The following is a 15,620-nucleotide window of genomic DNA, read 5'->3' on the forward strand; positions in this document are numbered from 1 at the left end:
CTTAGTGATTTTTCTCTATTTAACACAGAGAGCGTCAAATACGAGAGACCACATTTACCCCGCAAAAAAAAAAAACACATTTGTTTTTTGAGCAACTATAGGGAAGACCGCATGCTGCTGGGTCGATAAGGATTTGGTCAAAAACATGGGTGCCCATTGAGCCCATCCAGGTCTCTAAGCCCACCCAGAGCTTACAGAAAATTTCACTGGAAGTCAAATAGAAGCCCATCTCCTGACCCTAAAGGTACCCCAAGCGCGGGAAACCCAAATCCTCTCACAGCCTCCTTCCCCAAAATCCCCCATTCCTCCACGGCTCCGCCTTCTCCTCCCCTCCCCAAACCCAAAACCCTAGAACCTTCTCCATTCCGCTCCCTCGCGGAGCTTGGCCACCATGAGCGCTCCCATGGAGATCTCCTTCGACCCCCACCCTTCTCATCCCGCGCTGCCCGCCTTCCCCTCCAGCCCACCCCTGGAGCCCGCAGCCGCCGCCACCCCTCCCGCGGTCTCGTCCTCGCCGCAGCCGACGGCGGAGGCCGTAGTCGCGCCCACCCCGCCAGACGACAAGGTCCTCGTCTCAGGTAGGCGCCGCGACGCGCACGCATTTCTGGCCTCGCCCTAGCGGCGCGTGATTAAACCGTGCTCTGCGAATGCCCGATTTGGTTTCCCCGGGGTTTATTTTTTCCTTTTGTGCTTGCAGTTGAGGTGCTGCTGCACGCCACGAGTACGGCCCGCGCCGAGGACGTCCGAGTAGCGGTCGAGAGGTCGGTGCTGTTCGGGTTAAACTTTGTTTCGAGCTTATTTTACTGTTGTTGAATGCTTGATGACACGTGGATGCATGAGCTGCTAAATGCGGGTTGGATTAGATGTAGTTTGGCACTGGAAAAGTGGAAATGTGCCATGATTGTAGGGAACGTGATTAACAATCATCCTGTGATTTAGCAGTGGAGTTTGCTGAGTATGTTGTAGTAGGAAATAACAGACATGTTTGTTTCATAATCGCTGATGGTGCAGCATATTGGAGATTGACGTGGCAACTAGCAAGGTTAGGAGTACTAAATTGTTTGTAATAGGCAATCAGGCATTGCAGGGTGATTGGTATTTTAGAGAAAAATACAAGCTAACTTTTAAGTTTTACAACAGATTAGCCATTAGGTGGGGATTTCTGCTGTGTAACATGGATATAAGCCGATCATTTAAAAAATGACTGTGTTCACCATTTGCTTGTACAAATGATGGAGAAAGCTGTAAATGAAGTTAAAAAAATCCTATCATCTGTAGTGTTCTGTTCAGAAAAGATCACTGGAAACACAGATATAAGCCAATCATTCCAAAACAATATCGCGTTCAACTGTTTATCATTGCTTATTGAGAGGCTGGATAGCTCACCAAATCATTCCAGAAATCTTATCATCACTTTCTTTCATATTAAAGTGCTGATCAGATCTGAGGCCATGGAATTGACAGAGTTTCTTGTAGACAGCTTATTGGTTTAAGCTCATAGCATATATATCTTGCACGGTTATCTTCTCTCGCAGGACATTAATGTTTGTTATTGCTCATACTTAACATTTACAAGTTGTTCTCTTATCAGGATGTTAGAATCTCGAAGTTTAAGCTATGTTGATGGTCCTGTTCAGATACCTCCAGACAATTCTTTTCTTCTTGAACATGTCAAAAGGATCCAAATAAGTGACACTGGTATGATGTTTCACTTAGGCTGGAAAGTGTGCTTTCTTGATCTCAGTTATCTATGTACCTCTTCCTGAATGCCCGCTTTTCATGTAGATGAGTTGATTGAGAACCACAAAATCCTGTTGTTTTGGCAAGTCAAACCTGTCGTTCATGTATTCCAGGTATGCATCTAAACGTTTTCTGCTTAAATCACTTAAATCTTTGTTGCCTAAATCTCTTGTAGTTCCTTTTAAAACACAGATGGTCTTTGGGTATGTTTACATGCTATTGCCGGCTATCTTTCTTCTTTGATCAATTGCCTGTTGGAATTGTTACATCATAAGATATCTTTGTAATGCTGCTGAGGTACTGGTGTTTTGTTGTTTTCACTTAAAATTTCACATTTGTTTTCTCTTGAAACAACCGGAGTGATTTTCTAAATTAGACTACCGACCTCTTTCCAAGAGATAGATTACTTCATGTCATGTTCTAAGTGAACATTTGGTTCAAATTTATCATACACCTCAAGGCTCAAGCTGATCTGGTTATCTTGCAGTTGAATGAGGATGGTCCAGGTGAAGAACCAAGTGAAGATGACACACTCTCTAGCTTCAATGAGTGGGCGCTACCTGCCAAAGAATTTGATGGATTATGGGAAAGGTTTGGTTTGATCTCATTATCCTTTACCAGTTACAATTTCTGTGTTTTTTATTCTGCTGGTGATGTCGTATGTGCTTGCAGCTTACTATATGAAGTGGGTCTCAAGCAGAGGTTGCTGAGATATGCTGCTAGTGCTTTGCTATTTACTGAAAGAGGTGTAGATCCATGCCTTGTTTCATGGAACAGGTAAGCATCTTTCACATCATTAAGCACTTGGAGGCTTCACATGTCATCAGCAGTAGCATATTTTGGTTTTACTTTCCACAATAAAGTTAGTCATTATTGCCATGGAACTTTAGGGTACCTTTTTGTGTAGTTGGGTTTGCAGTTAGCTTCTGAAACCTTTTAATGACGTTCATGAGTACTTCCTCTGTAAAGAAATATAAGAGCGTTGAGATCACTTTACAGAGGGAGTACTTCCTGAAATTGTATCTGGACAGTGGACCATTGTCTGCTTCCTCTTCTTCAGTTTTTCCTTGAGTCTATTGGTGGATATTGTTTGTTGGGATAGTTAATCAAGGTGAATGTGTAGAATACTGCAAAAAAGTATTGCAGCTTAATTGTCAAGGGATACTCATTGGATGCAAAAGCCTGAGCTTCGTGAAACTGAACTACTTGCCTTCTAATACCCATGCAAATGTGCAACAACCACAACAACAACAACATAGCCTTTAGTCCCAAACAAGTTGGGGTAGGCTAGAGCTTGAAACCCATGCAAATGTGCACTTTCAGTTATATAAATTATTCTCTAGGATTATATGATTTATTTTGTTTTGTATTGTTTATGTACTTTTTTACATACCATTGCAGGATTGTACTTTTGCATGGTCCACCTGGAACAGGAAAGACTTCATTGTGTAAAGCACTAGCTCAGAAGCTTTCTATTCGCTTCAATTCAAGGTTCTTGCTTAATGATATTTATGACTAATGTTTTACTCCCTCCATCCCATAATGCAAGACGTTTTTTGACATGTCTTAAAATTATGGGATGGAGGGAGTGATAAATTATGTGTTATTAATTACTGTCTCTTTTTCACCAGGTACTCTATGTGCCAACTAATTGAAGTCAATGCCCATTCATTGTTCAGCAAGTGGTTTTCTGAAAGTGGCAAACTGGTATGCCTTTTTGTGCTTATATCAATAATATTATTATGTATAAGTTCATGCTGGAATCACATCATCAGCTCGTGGTAATTGAGTTTTGTTATGTTTTTGCACCCTTTTGCACGATGTGGACAATTCACCATCATATGATACATTTTGTAGTATGTACTTAGTTTAGCCCACTAAAATTGTCCATTGGAGATACATCTTCATTTCCGTCTTACAATGTACATACTATAATTTGACCTTTTCAGGTAGCCAAACTTTTCCAGAAGATTCAGGAGATGGTTGAGGAAGAAAGCAACCTGGTATTTGTATTGATCGGTATGTTCATGACAAAACTGGTGAAATAACTAGATGTTCAATCTCTGTATGATCTGACTAGCTCAATCCATGCCTTGTTCATCTTATCTATGCGTTGTTAAACGGACTTCTCATTCCATTGTGTTTTTTACTTTCAGAAATGCCTCGGTACTAATGAATAATGAACCCCATTGAGCTACATGACATATGGGTGGATAGTAATATAGCAAATGATTTTGTCCTTTGTGTGAATAGAGAGAACATAGATCATAAAATGTTTTTAAAATTGAAACCAACACAATATAATTCTCTAGGCATTATCTCCTAGTTGCAGACTAGCGAAATGCATTATGGCACTCCTATAGAATTTTAACTTAACTTTTAGATTTTAGATAAATTTGATTTGCAGCATGCTGTATTTGAACCCTTAATGTTATCTCATTTATGCATTTTAACACGTGATATTGCAGATGAAGTTGAAAGCCTTGCTGCTGCCAGACAGGCTGCCATATCTGGCTCTGAGCCTTCAGACTCCATTAGGGTATAGTTTTCATCAGTTTTCCTTTGCCATATACCTTTTATCAGGTAATGTTTACACTGTCTTCTTTCACTCTGTAATGTTCAGGTGGTAAATGCCTTGCTAACACAAATGGACAAACTGAAGGCTTGGCCAAATGTTATCATTTTGACGACATCAAATATCACCACAGCTATCGGTATTGATTTTCCGCCTTTTGAGTTTTTTTCCTTTTATGACCTGAATAGCCCATCATGCCATTTTGTGTGCATAGTTGCCATAGTTTTTGCATGATTATCTGCGCGTTTGGAACAACGGTGCTGTATATGATCAACATCTGGACAAATTTGGACATTTAGTATGTGTTTTAGTTGGTCAAGTGAATCAACACAGTGAGGGGAAGATCAATTGCATAATAAGCATGTTTATGTTTGTGGAGCTGTCTATGTTTATAACATCACTTTTCCTACTTTTCTGAAGTAACTAATGCTACATTATTGATACATTTGAATTTAGATAATCTTGTTGCCATCGACAATGAGATATCAACTGTGCTCAGTACTGATGTCTCTTGGGCTAATAAAATTGTGTAATTGCAGACATTCATTCTATTTTCGATGGCTGTTAAGGAGAACAGCCTGTAGCTTTCTTAAACATCATGTAGACATGTATTGAGTCCTAAAATCAATAAATTCTAACTTGTATGTGGTTTGCAGATATTGCATTTGTTGACAGGGCAGACATCAAGGCATACGTCGGACCCCCTACTCTTCAAGCACGCTATGAGATTTTGAGATCATGCATAGATGAACTCTTCCGAGTAGGAATTCTTACATATCCTCAGGTATTTGTTCCTTTTTGCCAACTTGGTTGCTGTAATGCTGCCTTTTTTTTAATTAAACATCACTGTGAAGGTTGTTCGGGACTGCTTTGCTCATGGGGCACTTTCTCTAAGCAAACCTGGATTTGGGACCTCAAACGATGCGTTTATGAACTTCTGTATAGAATTTCTAGCTTGCAATCTTTAAATGATTATTCCTCTCCAAATACAGGGCGGTGATCTGCCTTGCATTCTGAGCTATTCAACCCTGAAAGAGAAGTTGCACGGTCCTGAGGCTGCAGAACCCCATACACTTCATCTCTCCAACTTACTGCATGAAGGTGCAGAACTGTGCGACGTAAGTGATGAAGTTTACAGTTGCCTTACCTTTTCATTGCTGTAGATTAAGCGATCTGCTGTAACCCACACCAACATGCTGCTTATGGTGGTGATGTTTTTTCCATTCTCCCACAGGGATTGAGCGGAAGATCATTGAGAAAACTTCCTTTCCTGGCACACGCTTCTGTTCCCAACCCTTCGTGCTGTGACGCTGCTTCTTTCATGCACACGCTGATTCAAACCGCGCGGAGAGAGCTCTTGGAATCACACGGATGATTCCTCGCGTATTGCTTGGAGGAGCAAATGGCTAACGGTCGGATACGAGTACCTTGCCGCTGATATGATGCATAGTTTGAGCTAATTCGAAGTCTGTTGTTCTGAGATACAAGCAAATCCATTCCATTTCTAGGTCTAGAGAAGTAGGAACTCCAGGATATAGGTGCCGTTGCTGTTGCATTACTTTTGGTTCTCCTGTAAATTGTTACGGTAGGATGCACTACACCTCGAGGGACGCCGCATTATTACCTACATACATGAAGTTTCTCTTGCGGGGATTTACCTACATGAATGCCATACTTCGGTGACTTGATCAGATCTGTTTCCGGTCATTGGAACTTGAAATGGATAGCGTTGTGTACCTTATTAGCTTTGTTTCTGTTATTGCGGTTTTGCATGATATGTGCAGGATGTAAATCAAAGTTGGCTGGACTGTTTGGCCTGGCCTCAGCCCTTCAGGCTAACTCTCTTCAGTCCCGCTGAAAGAGTGCCAAGGTATATGACCGTGCATTCCTGTGATAGGAATAGCCAAGAGAGTTTATTCTTCTGTACTGGTGCCAAGGGAGGTTAGTGCATTGAACCTTCATTAACCAAAAGTTTCGCCTATCAATTCAAGCATCCAGCAGAAAAAAAGAGAGATACAAGTTAATTCAAGACTCAGACCATAAACTGTGACTCTCAGCAACTTGATGGCGTGCGTAGGCTACAGGGAGTGAATGTACATGAAGGAAATAAGAGCCATGACAATGTTTATATAAAATTTGCAGGCGCACAGGCCATCTTCAGGTTAGAACCTTGGATTTCACCTGTGCTGGTCTGGTTGGGACATACTACGTTGCAGGATAACGAGCTGGGAATGCTTGCCCCTGAACCGGTGCAGCAGGATACCCCGTGCTACCAACCGAAACGATAACGGTGTCGAGTTGTAGTTGAAACTTTTAGTGACAAAATTGAATAATGTGGCACAACTAAAGGGCATGGAACAGCTGGTGTGTTTTGATTTAGTTATTCCCGAGTTCTACATGCGAAAAGACCGCTAATATAACTACATCATATAATGATTTTTTTTAAACTTATATAATGATTTTATTAAATAATAATAATAAGTGTTGAATCATGATTCTAGCTCCGTTCCTGCCAAGCGTGCAACTTAGATAATGATCTAGCAGAGCATATATGCAACCACCATGTCACAATGTAGTTTTCTTTGAAATATCTTCAAACAGCTGAACTATTTCACATGTATTTTGTTTGATGACTACCATGCTTTTGATTTTGAATATTACCAAATTATGTTCAAACTATTGCTGTAGAATTTATATAGTTTGTGTATAATATAGAGGAGAAAGAGACAAAAATGAAGTAACAGGGGGACAGGATTTGGGAGCTATAGCTCGAGTACCATACAAAATCTGACAGTGACATGCATAGCAATTCAGAAGACCAGATTCCCTTTCCAAAGAAAAGAGGACCCGATTCCGGTTACATGGGAGTGACAACCACGAATAAGAACTGAGAATAAACTTTCAATGCATGCCGTTTAAATTTAAGGTAGACAGCTATCCCCTCTGCAACACAAGGTGTTTTGCCTTGCTACAAAGTATCGTGGGAAGAATAATCCTCGTGGGTTTCTCAATTATTTCTGAAATATATAATTGCCGATCTAACGCTGTACGGAAAAAATAGCACTCAAAAGTTGGGACCTGTAAACCAGTCCTCCAAAAGAATCGATTCTGCAGGCGTGCATCAGGTATCTAATCCAGATTAGCGATCACTGCATCAGTAACTTCCTGGGTGGTGCTGGTGCCGCCCAGATCCTTTGTTCTGTACTTGCCGTCTGCAATGACCCGCTTCACCGCAGTTTCCAGACGGTCAGCGAACGACGGGAACTGCAAATGCCTCAACATCATCGCGGACGACAGGAGCAGGGCGACAGGGTTTGCTTTCTGCTGCTCTACAAGATTGTCATTTCCCACATTTCCTGCAGAAGCACCTTGCTCGAAGATGGCATGATCCTGACCCACATTACCTGCACCACAAATGGATCAATATAAACCTCAAACTTATGTTGGCTTACAAGAATAAACCTATATGTAGTTCATATAGATAAAAAAGGGGGTGTTAAGTTAAAATTTATTAATTATTCCAAAAGAGCGGATGAGGGTCAAAATCATGTGCGACTACAACACACTAGGCATGTCGCACTAGTCGCCCCCCAGCAAAGTTTTCAAGAATACCAGGAAGGAAGTGTTAACCAGCATTTCTCGCAATCGCCTAATTTAATCCAATTAACCACTCGTAGTATGAACTGACCACAGAAACAAAGTATGCTGAAATCTTACCTCCTGGCATGACACCTGTTCCTCCAACAAGACCTGCAGCTGTGTTGGCAACCAAATTGCCGTAAAGGTTAGGTGTAACCTATCAAAAGAATGGAAAGATAGAAGTTAGAAAATCCGCAGTAACCCCAAGGAATGGTTTACTTAATAGGAGCACGTGAGAACACCAGGATAGTTAGATACATACCATAACATCAAACTGCTCAGGCCTTGAAACAAGTTGCATGCAGCAGTTGTCAACAATGATTTCATTATACTCAATACTTGGATATTTAGCGGCAATCTCACGGCAAGACTCCAAGAACAAACCATCAGCAAGTTTCATGATGTTTGCTTTATGCACTGCTGTGACTTTCTTCCGGTAGTTAAGGTAAGCATACTCGAAGGCATATTTGGCAATCCTCTCAGAGCAAAACTTCGTGATGACCTAAACCCAATCAGTAAGAGTAACAAAAAGGCAACAAAACAGACTTAAAAGGAAAGCACGAGTCGAGCAATTGTTTTCATCGATAATAGTTTTGAGCAAACTCACATCATTTAAGACAGAACTGATAATGGGCTTGCATGGAAACATAAATGCAAGAAAATAACCACATATATGATGAATATTGTGAACATAGACAGGGCACATTTTCGGTGTATCTTGGTCTATTTGAAAATAATGGAAACGAAGCTAACCTCATGATATTCATGTTCTGTTGATATAGCATACACACATGAATGTATAGGTCAATAGACGTCAAGTTCACCCATCTGTTTATTTGGGACGGCAGTACCTACTGGCTATTATTTCCTGGGATAAACACATCCAGAATCCATGATACCAGCCTCACGGCACGTCACATCATGGTTTGACCAAAATAACGACAGTGTATTCTACATAAGGCCCACAGAGTTTTGTATTTATTACACTATTCGAAAATTCAGCAATGAGTTTTGAAGTCAAGTCAAGAGCTAATGCATAATGTCAAATGAATATTACAACTTCTCAACAAACGAGGAAAACAAGGAAATTACTCAAATACAGTCAATACCGCTAAATCATTTACCTGGTAAACACCGACCCAATAGTTCAGTTAAATTGGTTTCTATTCACTAGAAAACCTGCTAAGTTACACTACAAGTTTGGACAATCAAAGCACATGCCAATCACTGGAGCACACAATTCTTGCCAGAATCAGACTGAGGATTTACATGGATTGACCCGCAATTTCAACATTGTGAGGCATCAGGCATGAATTACCGCAATGATCATATAAACTACCAAGCAAACAGTACATTTCCAAAAGCATCTTAGTAATCTATATCATCCTGGTCACAAATTCAGATAACTCAATTTTACACGCATTGTGATTGATAACCAACTGACAGGATCAGTTCATCACAGACAAATCATATATATATATATATATACTCTGACAGTGGCAACTTTGCAATGGAAAATTCTCCTCTTAACCATGTACTAACTAACTAATTATGATATGCCAAATCCACCAATCATATACCATGTACAACAAGAAACGCACATCAGGCGTCAACCAATGAACAGGTGAAGGTCTGAAGGTGAATCATGTAAACAAACAACAGGGAGCGAGCGATCAGGCATACCTTGAGGCTCTCGACGACCCCCGGGACGACCTCGTGCTCTAGGCCCGAGTACTCGCCCTCGGTGTTCTCCCTGATGACGACGATGTCGACGTTCTGGTGCCTGGTGGGCAGGCCGGGGACGTTGGCGCAGTTGACGAGCGATGCGAAGAGGTCGAGCTCCTTGCGGAGCTGCATGTTGAGGGAGGAGACGCCCCCGCCGACGGGGGTGGCGAGGCCGCCCTTGAGGCAGACCTTGTTGCGGCGGATGGACTCGATGACCGCGGGGGGCACGGCGGGCATGTCGCCGTGGACGTCGTAGGACTCGAAGTAGACGGGCGCGTGCATCGCCTCCATGACCTGCTCGACGGCGCCGGTGACGAGGGGCCCGATGCCGTCGCCCGGGATGAGCGTGACGGGGCGCGGGGTGCCGTCGCCCGGGCGGGGCATGTAGGTCACCGTGCGGCGCGCCCCGCCGCCGTGGCCCGGGAGGGGCGGCGCGGAGGAGACCAGGCGGCGGAGGAGCGGGGCGGATCGCCGCGCCATCGGTGGCTGGCTGGGGCTGGGGCTGCGGCGGGGCGATGCGGAATTGCGATCCGGGAGGCGGAGCGCGGGCGACCCGGAAAGGAGGGAGGGAGGGAGGAAGGATTCCAAGACCGAAAGAGGGAGGAGACCGGGGCAGAGGGAGGAGAAAGGGACGGTGGAGATGGGTACTACTTGAGCCGTTTTGCGGTTCGGTCCTTGGAATTGTTGGGGTATTCGCGAACCTTTAAAGCCTCCTCCGCAAGAATGAGGGACACGTCTCTGGCAAGCGGGCCCGTCATCATCAAGGAGGCACGGATACTATTTTCGGTTGAGAAAATGGTCGACAATGTCGGTGCACAGAAATACGTACAATCGTATCGTGCTGATAGAGAAACGTTTTTTTTAGAATTGCTGATAGTGAAACGTTCAGACGAATGGAACTTGGAACCCAGCGATCTCATGCAAGCGAGCGATCAAACAAACGTACATCAGGTTTCTCAAAAAAGAAAAAAACTATCACATCAGACAAGTTTTTTCTTTCTCTCTTTCTTTTGGCACATGTATATCGATAATTCAAGCAGAGCATTTCACATACGATATTATATTAAAGAGCACCATCATGCTACTTTAAGCATGGCTCGACGAACGCTGATCCGGTAACTAGGCACCAACTAGCACCACGTACAGCTCCATTTTGCATATAAAAGCATACTAGAATGGCAAAATCAAATTGGACTTGAATCTGCTTAACCGCATAACATGGAACACTAGTGCATTCGGCTATCCAAGTGGCAGTGGCGAAATGATGCCACGTCTCACATTCGCATGCATGAAAAAAAGATCCACGGTTTCACAGTTAGTACTATCCTAGTCTCCGCATCCTTTGAACCCCTGAATCTTCTGTCCAAAAAGAACAAACATGCGACACTGGAAGTCCAGAAACCATCCAGCCAAAAAGAGGAGGAAATAGGCAGGCACTTCAACTCAAGATACAGTTCAAGGATCCCGGCTTCAAATCTTGCGACCTCTCTTACAGAACCTCTACACGCTGCAAAACAAGACGAAAAGAACGTCATCACAAGCTTCAAGTAATGGAAACGTGCCATCACGACGCATCACGATCCTGGCTAATCACAAACACAGGTCACCACTAATATTCAAATCAAGCCTTACAATCTGCTATGTGTTGGAGAGTGAATGTGAAGACTTTAAAATTCAGGTTCAGGGCCTTCTCATTGAGGATCACGGATAACATGCATTATACGGTTATTATACCACCACACAGCGAAAAATAAGTGGACACTTAAGATGCAACCTTATATAATCAAATACTTCTGCCTAAGAACAATAATAATTATTCACCAGCGGTTGAGAGTACATGGAAAGCAAGATCCTTACTCCAGTGTGTTAGCCCAACACACACGTGAAAGCAAATAAATAACATATATATACTAAGAAGATAAGAATTTATCAGGTGATGCCGTAGAACCATTCAGGTTCAACCAACCAAAGTGAAGGAATAGGGAGGTGTCAAGTGAGGATGCAAAACAAATGAGTAGCCAAATACCAGAACGATCCAGGATATTAGGAAGTTACACGTATAAAACAAAGTACTAATAGGCAAGTCAGGTTTACCTTGCTGAGAACAAGATCTCTGCCCTTACTCCAACCCAGCAATTTTTCTCCTTTCCAATATGTTCTTCCTTTCCTACAAAAAAAACATCAGCACAGACATGGTGAACAAAATAGTTGGTTAATGTCAGTAACGTATCTAAAGATAAACCTTGCAAAACTGATGATGAAGGAATGAACTGGTAGAAACAGGAGCAGCAAATAATAATAATAGCATACAATGATGCATCCGGTTAAATCTGAAGACATGTTAAAACCTGAATCTGTAGACGATATTGAAGACTCAACATAAATGTCTAGTTCTAGTTCATGTCTGGACGCTCCCTTTCAGCAAAACTACATGGATAATGATTTTCGATATCACATTCAAACAAACTGAACTTCAGCAACATGTGAACACATGTGAACCAATAAACCTATACACTAGCAAAGATCAACAACATCAATGGTCCAACCTCACATAGCTTATCCAGCAACATGCACACAATATAAAGTACTAGAATATTAACTCCTAATCTCTAATCAACCCTCACATGACATACATGACAGATATAACCATTTCACTCAGCAATAAAAATGGCAATTAGCTCAAGTACTCCCTCCGCCCGGGTTTAGTGGCCCCCCTTGTATTTTGGGTCAATTGACTAACAAATATGATGTATACCATACAAAAAGTATACTGTTGGATTTGTATTCGAAAGAGATTTCCCACGGTGTATTTTTTTATGAAATATAGTGTACATTTTATTAGTTAAATCTATGGTCAAACTTTGATCGAAAATAAGAGGGGGCCTAATAAACCCGGACAGATGAAGTACAAGATTAATGCACACTTCAGTAGTGTAGTTGCAACTGTACACTGCACGATACTTTCCTATAGCTATAGGTCAACACTTAAACTCACACAATAGCATAGCTTGTACATGTAACTACTCAAAGTGTTACCAACTAATCATCCAGAAAAAGCAAACTACCACTTTGTTTTGACTTTTGATAGCTCAAATTGTCACATTTATGACACAAGACATCGAAATGCTCTTGAAATGAGCTCTCCAAAAGGACGTACGTAGAATGACGTATTAGCTACTTCTCCAACTCACTTATGAGGTCCCACTCTACCATTTTCACATTTTGCAGCTCAGCCCTCACGAGATTCTGACAGATGCTAGCAAGAATGCAAATTTTGTAGAAGAGAGAGATGACATGTGCAGATTAAAGAAAACGTAGTAAAATCTATAAATGCTGCAATAAGATGAATTGACACTCTATGTCCTGTACATGCACAATTGCACACACGGGCATGGATATGCGATGCAAGCATATTACATATCCATGCAGCGTCTTTTGAACAAACAAATGCTACATTGTTCACACAATTTATAAGCACTTAACTTAATAAGAAGCAAGGGTTTTCTCTAATGAATAAGATCTGATTTAAACACGGAAAAATAAATCACGCAAAAAGAAGTTGGTATTAGTAGTTGGTCCTGCTGTTCGAATCAGCATGCCCTACAGAGAACGGTTTAACCTTTTTATCTGGTAAGTATATTTCGTATGAAACTCTACCTTATTAGCATTTAAAGGGGAATCAAGTCTTCACGATCAAACCTAAGTTATATCCGGTGTGTCAACTAAAATGCTAAAATTCCTTGGATTCTGACTCAAATATGTGCACAATATTGCTTCCCTTGCAAAATGTCGTTTCATGTCAGTCCAATAACCGTTGCACAACCAAAGCAATGCATTTTTCCACGGACGCAAACAAATCAATTTTACAGAAACATATGAAGCAAAGCATTCAGCAAACTAGCACCTGACGGCGCACCAGCTTCTTGCCCCCCTCCGACTCCCGAGCAAGCCTCTCCAGCCTCCTTAGCATCCCGGAATACATCTCCTCCACCTCGGTTGCTTGCCCCGTGGCCGAGGCCACCAAGGCCTCCACCCTTCCCAGCCCGAACGCATCCATCATCCCCTCCATCGCCTTCTGGTCTCCGATGCTGAAGCCCTTTGCCGGCGGACGCGGCAGCCACGGCATTGGCGACTCGGCCGCGAAGGTGTGGTACTGGCCCCGAAAACCAGGACCCACGTTGACGACCTGGAGGGAGGTGGGGAAGAGGCGGGAATCCACGAGGAGGAAGGCGCGGTAGTCGAACGAGTGGATGGAGAGGTTGGAGGAGGCAGAGGGGGCTACGAGCAGAAACACGAGGGGGTGGGTGAGGGCCAACGATTTAGACAGGGAGCGGGCGACGGCGACCTCGCGCATGGAGGGGCGGCGCGCCGCGCTGCGGCGGGAGGAGAAGAAGCCCACGGTGGCTGGGCGAGCGGGGGAGTAGGGCTGGAAGCGGCCGAGGGCGTCGGAGAGGGAGGAGGGTCGGGCGAGCGAGGCGTGGCCGGTGACGTTGATGGATAGGGTTGGGGCGAAGGAGGTGGCGCCGGAGTCGTCGTCGTCGGAGAAGGAAGGGGGAGGGGCCGGGGGGCGGGCGGCACGGCCGCAGAGTAGCCCGTCACAGTCCCCGGCGGCGGTCCCGCAGCAGTCGAGGAGCGCCGCGAAGGCCTGGCTGGAGACGGAGAGCTTCGCGACGGCGGCCATTTCTGGACTGCGACCAGGGGTTTGGCCGCTTCGGCCTTCGGAGCGTGTACTTATCGGTCGACTATTTTCCAGTTCAGCGTAGGTTTTTCTAGGAACGTCGGATCTTTATTCAACGGCTCTGATTCGTCCCCACTCGTACATATGCAGTCTCAATTCTCTTCACTCCTCCCTGCGGGCTGTGCGGCTCACCGCCTTGTGCTGCTTTCCTTTCCCATTTTTGCTGCACCAAGCGAGGACTCCCTCCGTTTCATAATGTAGTGCATATAGATTTTTTTTAAGTCAAACTTTGAGCAAGTTTATAAAAAAAACTATTTATATCTACAATACCAAATATATATGGGACAAAGCTTTTTTGGACTGAGGGAGTATAATATGAAAGCAAGGGAGTACAATATGAAAGTACGTATCGTCATGTATCTAAGGATATGTATTTATTATTCTAGATGTATATGTATTTCTCTACAAACTTGGTCAAAGGCTATAAAGTTTGACTTTTCAAAAAATCTATACCACTGCATTGTGCATTGTGGAATGGAGGGAGTATTAGATAGTGAGGAGATTATGAGGTGATTTGACAGCTTTTTATTGGTGATTAGGTTGGGGGTGTGGGCGCACTCTAAAATTGAGCGGTTGGTTTGATTTTTTTGCATGGTAATACATATCTCATTCATATGATATCAAAGTACAAGTCATGTAAGGACCAACACAACAAAACTGAAAAAGAAAGCAAAACATCTCTGAGTTTGACACTAACGTCCATCACCTGCCTCTGGCACCACCACGGCAGCCACCAAAGAATAGAATGACGGATCACCTCCTCACCCGAGCTCGACGCGGCTCCATCACTGATAAGCAGCTTTGCGGACCTTCAGGTGGCTCCCCAAAAGTGAAGCCATTGTCGTTGAACGAATCAGACCGGGGTAACACCCGGACACACCATCGAACTCCATATCTCACACCCCGCCAACTAAGACGCCGAAGGAGGAAATCACACCTGCCATCCATCAACCACGAACACAGCACACGCTCCGTCTTTCAGATGTCGTCGATGCAGACAACAATTTGCATCCGCTCCTGGACTACCTCCCAAGCTTCACGCCGACGCTGGAGCAGACGTCGTCGCAACGGCGGAGCCCGAGGACACATGTCCACCACGAGGATGCCCCCGCCGCCACACCATCCTTGCTTGAACAGACTGGATTCCACATCCATCCCCAACGATAGGACCAATCATCTCATCGGAGTAGGATCTGAAGAAAT

General features: G+C 43.5%; 2 protein-coding genes and 1 non-coding gene across 5 annotated transcripts; 1 reads left to right on the forward strand and 2 right to left on the reverse strand.

The window, feature by feature from the left end:
* Positions 1–256: 256 nt before the first annotated feature.
* Positions 257–6,056, forward strand: LOC109773326 (pachytene checkpoint protein 2 homolog). Its single transcript, XM_020332022.3, has 14 exons — positions 257–578; positions 698–761; positions 1,592–1,698; positions 1,786–1,853; positions 2,228–2,331; positions 2,413–2,517; positions 3,142–3,231; positions 3,372–3,447; positions 3,690–3,759; positions 4,209–4,279; positions 4,364–4,454; positions 4,972–5,099; positions 5,308–5,433; positions 5,550–6,056. The coding sequence occupies exons 1-14, from the start codon at positions 392–394 to the stop codon at positions 5,688–5,690; spliced, it is 1,428 nt and encodes a 475-aa protein (XP_020187611.1). The 5' UTR covers positions 257–391; the 3' UTR covers positions 5,691–6,056.
* Positions 6,057–7,094: 1,038 nt separating this feature from the next.
* Positions 7,095–10,350, reverse strand: LOC109773327 (isocitrate dehydrogenase [NAD] regulatory subunit 1, mitochondrial). Of its 2 annotated transcripts, none has more exons than XM_020332023.4 (4): positions 9,638–10,350; positions 8,217–8,456; positions 8,033–8,111; positions 7,095–7,719 (listed from the first exon to the last, which is right to left on the reverse strand). In XM_020332023.4, the coding sequence occupies exons 1-4, from the start codon at positions 10,157–10,159 to the stop codon at positions 7,445–7,447; spliced, it is 1,116 nt and encodes a 371-aa protein (XP_020187612.1). In that variant the 5' UTR covers positions 10,160–10,350; the 3' UTR covers positions 7,095–7,444. The 2 variants fall into 2 exon arrangements, with proteins under 2 accessions (XP_020187612.1, XP_020187613.1); XM_020332024.4 differs by having other exon boundaries at positions 8,217–8,444; positions 9,638–10,286.
* Positions 10,351–10,723: 373 nt separating this feature from the next.
* On the reverse strand, positions 10,724–14,401 carry LOC109773328 (uncharacterized). Of its 2 annotated transcripts, none has more exons than XR_005768591.3 (3): positions 13,584–14,401; positions 11,774–11,841; positions 10,724–11,186 (listed from the first exon to the last, which is right to left on the reverse strand). It is a non-coding gene; the product is annotated as an uncharacterized protein (transcript). The 2 variants fall into 2 exon arrangements; XR_012202945.1 differs by having other exon boundaries at positions 11,774–11,846; positions 13,584–14,400.
* Between the last annotated feature and the right edge of the window lie 1,219 nt (positions 14,402–15,620).

Source organism: Aegilops tauschii, chromosome 2 (genome assembly GCF_002575655.3).
Source record: "Aegilops tauschii subsp. strangulata cultivar AL8/78 chromosome 2, Aet v6.0, whole genome shotgun sequence".
Classification (NCBI taxonomy): domain Eukaryota; kingdom Viridiplantae; phylum Streptophyta; class Magnoliopsida; order Poales; family Poaceae; genus Aegilops; species Aegilops tauschii.

Coding starts and splice junctions, on each gene's coding strand:
- LOC109773327 (XM_020332023.4), bottom strand. CDS start 10,159: ATGGCGCGGCGATCCGCCCCGCTCCTCCGCCGCCTGGTCTCCTCCGCG. Junction 8,112..8,216: donor CTGAGCAGTTTGATGTTATG/GTATGTATCTAA, acceptor TTCTTTTGATAG/GTTACACCTAACCTTTACGG. Junction 7,720..8,032: donor AACAGGTGTCATGCCAGGAG/GTAAGATTTCAG, acceptor TTTGTGGTGCAG/GTAATGTGGGTCAGGATCAT.
- LOC109773326 (XM_020332022.3), top strand. CDS start 392: ATGAGCGCTCCCATGGAGATCTCCTTCGACCCCCACCCTTCTCATCCC. Junction 3,232..3,371: donor TCTATTCGCTTCAATTCAAG/GTTCTTGCTTAA, acceptor CTTTTTCACCAG/GTACTCTATGTGCCAACTAA. Junction 4,280..4,363: donor AGCCTTCAGACTCCATTAGG/GTATAGTTTTCA, acceptor TGTAATGTTCAG/GTGGTAAATGCCTTGCTAAC.